The sequence below is a fragment of the Crocodylus porosus genome, unplaced genomic scaffold (assembly GCF_001723895.1).
Source record: "Crocodylus porosus isolate Cpor-Errol unplaced genomic scaffold, CroPor_comp1, whole genome shotgun sequence".
Taxonomy (NCBI): Eukaryota; Metazoa; Chordata; order Crocodylia; family Crocodylidae; genus Crocodylus; species Crocodylus porosus.
Genome location: NW_017728886.1, coordinates 185,151,317 through 185,157,866, shown reverse-complemented (window position 1 = coordinate 185,157,866; position 6,550 = coordinate 185,151,317). Strand labels below are relative to the sequence as shown.

Below are 6,550 nucleotides of genomic sequence, written 5' to 3'. Positions count from 1 at the left end.
TTGAGCTGAGCTGCGCTGCCTCGCGCCTGCCTACTCGTGACGTCAGGCACAGCGGCGGGTGGATTTGAAATTTGTTAAGGCGACGGCGGCAACGGTCCGCAGGTGAGTGGGGGCGGGTTACGGGAGGGGTTTGGGGACGTCTTCCGGGGCCGCACGTCCCGCCCTGTCCTAGGACCCTAGAAAAGGAAGGTTGGGGCTCTGTGTGGCCGAGGCTTTGTGTGGCCGGGGTTTAAAGCCTTCGAGGGCGGAGGTTCTGCAGCCTGAGCCAGTGTCTCGGTGCCCTCCTCCGAAAAGGCCAATGACGTCCTAGGCTGCACTGGTAGAGCGCTGTCAGCAGGGCCAGGGAAGTGACTCTTCCCCTCTACTCGGCACTGGTGAGGCCACATCTGGAGCACTGTGCCCAGTTTCTCCCTTCCCCCCTGTAGAAAGGATGTGGACAAATTGGAGAGAGACCAGCGGAGAGCAACAAAAATGGTTCTGGGGCTGGAGGGCATGACTTGTGAGGACAGTCTGAGGCAACTGGGTTCACATAGTCTAGAGAAGAGAAGACTGAGAGCGGATTTAATAGCAGCCTTTAACTACCCGCAGGGGGCTTGAAAGAGGAAGGTGCTAGACTGAGGGTGGGCAACTATTTCAGCTGGAGGGATGCTTAATGAGTTCCCGAGAGCTGTATGGGCCACCCTGCCCCCTGGCAGGTGCTCCACCTCCTGGTCACTGTCTTGGGACCAGAAGTCCCTTCTCTTGCCCCAGAAGTACTTCGGGGGGGGAATTGCTATCTTGAAACTGGAAAAAAGCCAAATCATACATTATTTATTTTTTATTTTAAAAAAATTTTTGCCTTGATTTATGGTTTGAGCAGCATATCTAGAGGCGATTGTGTAATAGCTCAAATTACACTATTTCTCTTGTATATTGTGCCGGGGGTGTATATGGGGGTAGTATGGTTGGGGAGTGGGTGTGGGGTGTGGGTATGCTGAATGTGTTATGTGAGGAAGGACAGGGAGTGGGGTATATGGTTGGGGTAGGGAAGTGTGGGATGGGGTTTGGAGGGATGGGGTAAGGGGGGTGGGGGAGGATGTGGGTATGAGAGGGTGTGGGTGTGTTTGGGAGTATGGTGGGGGGATGGAAGGGTGTTAGTGTGTGTGTGTGTGTGTGGCTATGGTGGGGTATGTAGGATGGTGTGGGGGGGTAGGCTGTGGTAGCATGTGGCGTTATGGGGGGGGTGGCAGGCGGGGAGCCAGCCCTGCCTGTCCCGTCTCAGCTGCAGCATGCAACTCCTGGCTGCAAGGCCCGGACACATACAGTGTAACACAGACCCAGTCTGTCCTGGCTTATCCTGGCTGTACTCCCCTTGCCTCCCATGGTTATCCCTACAATGCTTCATATGAGGCTGAGCCTCACTCGTTCTCACCTGGGCAGTTTCTGAGATTATCCTCAGTGAAGTAAGCTACTCCACTGAAATGCTACAATAGATGCAGTTCAATACGTTGTCAGATTTCAGCATCTACTTTATTGGTCTCTGCAAACACCTTAATTAATGCATGCTGAAGTTCTACTCTCCAAATCTCTGCCCAGAGATGTGGGTTTCTGGAAAATTTTGAATTGGAAAGTTTTCCAGTGCCCTAAATAAAGCAAGGTCTAACTTAGCATGTTTATTTGACTTGTATTTAGTAAACAAAACTATAGTACCTTTGTGTTAATTTTATGTCCCAAGTATTTGAACTGAAATATTTGATTAGGAAAAAAATTACATACAGCACACTTACTATGGTTTAAATGTTATGTTCAAACAAATTCAAAGCTTTATGTGGAAAGAAATTATTTTTATTGGAATACTTGTAAAGACAATGCACAATAACATATACTTTCATTACAGTGTTTGTTTAAATTCAAGAAAAAAACCCAAAGGCACTGAAAGCTGTTGACACATTAATTTTAGAACACCCAAAGAACTGTGCATGATAAACTCTGTTGAAGCAGGTGAGTGGACAACTACAGCTTAACTCTCTTCCACTGAGGCCATTGTGGCACTTCCAGTTTCACTGTCACTATCTGTAGAATCACTTGCATTACTTATTAGTTCCATTTCAGAATCAAATTGAGACAAATCTAATACAGATCTACTTGAACCACATTCTCTTTTGCTAAAGTATGGTTCTTTGTCACTAATTGTGCTTCTGACTGATTCTTCAGAAGCAAGAGATGCTGAGAAATAAAAATGGGCTTAGCAGCATGTTCATTTGTTAGTCTGTTCTTTTTTTATTCTGGTTGAGCTGAAAGCCTTAAAGTTTTGTTCACAAGAAGCTGCTGTTGGTGGAATGCTTAAGATCCTTAGAGCAATCCTGGGCAACAGTCAAGTGTTACAGTATCCCTTCTACCATGTGAGAGGAGAAATATTCTCTGCTGTGCACCAAAAGATGTATTTGCTCCAAAGTTTTTTCTTTTGCACGGTGCTTGGCAATGTCTGTCATCACGGCTGTTTCATCTATGTTGGGGACATTTATAGCTACTTTCATAATTGTATTCAGAGCGGTAGATAATTCATCTTCTGATAAATGTTGTCCTCTGTGTTGAGCATCCAGAAGGTTTGCTGACAGATGACCTGGATAAGAGCAAAACTCAGATTTCTTAGTAAACATTTGTTTTACTACTATTTTGGACAGAGATAAAGGAGGCAAAAGCTCAGTTAGATTTTCATTCGGTTGTCTGAATATCTCTGGAATAATTGAAAGGCTTGGTGTATCTCCCTCAAGTTTCTTGATAGCCACTGAAAGTGGTAGTAGCAAATTGAATGCTCCTTGAATTCAAACCCAGAACACATCATTAGCAAGAATCTGCTTCCAAATGTTCACGGGAATAATCTGGGGTACTATGTCATCTATTGAAGGACACTACAAACAGTTCTTTGTGTGCAGCAAACTATGTACACTAAACACTTTGTAGCCAAGCCCCGTCTAGTTTCTACTGGCAATAAAAATGCACTTTCCTTCCCCTTCCTCTCTTTCTTTCTTTCTTTCTTTCTTTCTTTCTTTCTTTCTTTCTTTCTTTCTTAATTTCTTTGGTCTGATTAGCAACAAAATGATGATTGTTGAATACCTTCACAATTGCTTTGCAGCTTGCCAATATTGTCTTCATTGTATTCACATTTACTATGTCTTTGCCAGAAGATTCTGCCCATGTGCAAGCCAGCCAAATACAGTAAGTTCTGTTAGCCGGCATGCTCAATTAACTGGCATGCCAGCTTGTGAAATGAAATGAAACTGGAAGTGCCCACCATGGTACTTCTAGTTTCTCTGAGCCCCCATGGCCCGGGTCAAAGCAGCCTTCACTGCTGAGCCCCCGTGGCCCAGGGGCATAACAGGCTGCGCGGGGCCCTGCCTCCCTGTCTCACAGGGCCCACAGGAGAGGCAGTGATGCAGCAGGAAAAGCAGCGGGATGCCCCAGATGCAGAGGAAGAAGCGGCAGCCTGGGTCGCTCAATTAACTGGCATATTTTGTTATCTGGCATCCCTCCATTCCCGCCTTTAATATTTGCCATGCAGCTTTCATGTTACTGGGCTTGTACCTTGGAGGGACCTGCACTTTCAGTCTCTTCACTCAGTAATTTGGCTATGTATTCACTTGTATAAGGAGACAATTTGGTAGTAATTGCTTTCAGGAATATTGGCTTAAGTGTTGCTAACATAATATTCAAAAGTGAAAGTGATAAACGATAGCATGACAGTAACTTTTCTGATGGCCGAATTAGTTTGTAATGTTGCTTCCTGTATTGATTTTTTCAGTTATGGAAAAAGATGTACCACTTGCAAATATAGCTTGAGCTAATGTCTCATCTGCTTTTTCTTGATCTTCCAAATTCCTGCAACAAAAGGGGGGAAAGATCTTTATTTTAGCCTATTCTAGTCTGGCCTCATGCATCAGAAGAAGTGACAGGGAGCTTGCTTCCCCACTCCCTGCCAGAAAGAACACTCTGCTGCTCAACTTGCTGCTCAGTTGCCTGGGGACTGCAGAGCCAAAGGGAAGTATAGTCTGGCTATCGGACTACGTTCACTCTGCTGATTTGAAATGGTTAATTATTTATCTATTATGTAATTTTTTAAATTATTGTTATGCCTAAAAAAGCTAACAGATTTTATGCAAACACTTCCAGTTTCCCCAGCTCAAGAAAAGAAATGATACTGCTCTGTGTGTTTGCTGTACTGAAAGTGAAACAAATTTAATCACCGTTTTAGTTTTTGGTTTTGCTTTCATTTGTAGTCTGAGATGAAATGAGAATTTTAGCTTTTGTTTTGATTTGACCTGCACATCCGGTTAGGTGAATTCATAAGTTGATTTTCAGTTTGGATTATTATGTGAGTGTATTTACCCTGCTGTTTGCAAATCAATAAAATGTATATGTACTCTCACATACTTCCTAGGCATAATAACCTGGAAAAACATTAATTACAACTTTGAAGTTACCAAGCCTGCCTAATATTATATTGGCATCCATTCATTGTTACTAATGAATTTTTAGAAATGGAAAAATAAAGCGCTAGGGAAATTTTTTTCCGTCCCAAATCTGTCTCTGCCTACGTAAGGCCACAAAGGTCCTCTAGGAAGGCCATCTAGATAACATGCTCTGTGACTCCATAGGGTAGGTGAGCACTTCAGGAGTCTTGTCCCTCCCAGGGATTGTTACTAGAGTTCTAGGAACTAGACTACTGCTATATCTATCCCAATGAATGTATAAAATTAACTGAACTGGTAGAGTTGTCATGAAGGTGAGGTGCTTTTTCTGAAATGATTACCTGCGAAACAGTTCATTTAATGTTAGTGTTGCTGTTAATGAGCTTTGCACTTGGTGAACACTTAAAGAAATGGCTGGGGATTGCCCTTTAGTAACACTCTCCTTCTTTGTGTGTGTGTGGTCTTACCTGAGTTCGCAGATCACATCTGGAAGGTGTACTTCAGGACCACAATAGCTAAATCAATTAATTTTATTATTTTAAAGGAGGAAATGAATGTGCCATTAGATTGCTATTCTAGCCTCCTGTAGTTCAGCCCAGCGCTTTCACGAAACAGTTACGCTGTTATAAAAGGAATGCTTTCCTTGATCCTATAAATCAGTGAGAAGCAACCTTTTTGGCACGTATGCCACAAATTGGCTCCATACTTGCCTCAAGTGCCACTCCTATCCCCTGCCTCTGTGTAGTCTTTTGCCTTGCTTTCTGCTTCTTGCCGTATCTGTGGGTGTGCTGCCATCCCCTCTCCAATCTGCCTTATGCCACACACAGACTGCCCATGCCATCTGTGGCATGCAGGCTCTAGGCCAGTCACCTCTGCTGTAAATATTTCTCTAAAACCAATGTACTGTGATTCATAGTTTAATCACAATGAGGCGGAGCTCGAGTACCAGTGGTGGCAGCGGTCGGCAGTCAGCAATGCCCTTGAGAGTTCAAGATTCCAATAGGATGTTACAAACACCTCAAAGGTAAGTGTTACAATTGTGTCATTCAGAATGGATTTCCATAAAGTTGGGTGTATCTAGGTAGGAGAAGAGCAAAGGCCCGGATCCAGATGTGTGAGTCTGGACTCAGCTTTGAACTGGTACCCATTAACCTAGTACAAATGTACCTAGTCAAGGTAGTCAAACCTAATGACTCCCTTCTATGTCACTGGTTATAGAAACTTGTTCTTTTAACCCCACTCACCACTGAGGTCAAGATGAACTTTGACTTTCTGACTTTTGCATTAGATATGTATTCAGGTCTCTGCAGGATTTGTCCCTTAAACTATTATTTGCACCATGGGATTAACTTTAATATGCTGATTTAGACTGTGTGCATATGTATGCAGTATAGTCGATGCATAATAACTTTGAGATCTAAAAATGTTAAGTGCTCACAGTTGACCTCTCTTTTGTATCGGTGCTCATAAAATCATTTGACAAAAGTGTTTTGTACATCTGACAGTCTTCAACTAGTTAATATTGCCAATAAATTAATTCTAATAGTTGAACTTGCTGCTTATTTTCAGTATGTGTTGTTTTCTTAAGTGAGCCAAGAGATGAAATAATTGAACTGCAAGAAATTTATAAAAACATATATTTTTTTCCAGGCAAGACAGAACAACCTTTGGGAAGTTAAGCTTGAGCAAGCCTGCATCTGGTACCTCAGAAAGAAAAGTCAGCTTTTTTGGGAAAAGGTATGGCTAACTTGAAGATTCTGTGCTATCACATAATACTTATGACTCTTCAAAGATTCCTGTGATCCATTTTTCCCCTAGAGAGTTGCATCTACTGGGAATGAATGGGTTTGGGGCAGCATGTAAGGATCTACAGGTTGTGATCAATGTCCTTGCCTTTTCTTGGTTTCCTGATCAATAGCCTGATGCAGCTGTAGAGCAGGAGCAATTTAAGCAGTCTGTCCTTCCCCTCACAAGTATTCAGCAGTGCAGAATTTGGCAGCTTCTCAGGTAGACTTATTCTGCCTTATAAGAAGTACAGTAACAAGAGAGTCAGTAGGAAAACTCTTCTTAATGGACTGACTGCACACTGGCCTCAGATAGAT

At 43.0% G+C, this 6,550-nt stretch overlaps 1 protein-coding gene across 2 annotated transcripts in view; it reads left to right on the top strand.

Moving 5' to 3' along the window:
• Positions 1 to 3: 3 nt before the first annotated feature.
• Positions 4 to 6,550, top strand: part of NDC80 (NDC80, kinetochore complex component) — a 28,769-nt gene continuing 22,222 nt past the window's right edge. Inside the window, exons 1-3 of one of the 2 annotated variants that reach the window (XM_019546681.1) lie at positions 4 to 102; positions 5,365 to 5,472; positions 6,099 to 6,185. In XM_019546681.1, coding sequence (XP_019402226.1) covers positions 5,375 to 5,472; positions 6,099 to 6,185 — 185 coding nt within the window. In that variant the 5' untranslated portion in view covers positions 4 to 102; positions 5,365 to 5,374. Of the gene's footprint in view, positions 103 to 290; positions 375 to 5,364; positions 5,473 to 6,098; positions 6,186 to 6,550 lie in introns of those variants that run through there. The other variant, XM_019546693.1, reaches the window with a different exon arrangement.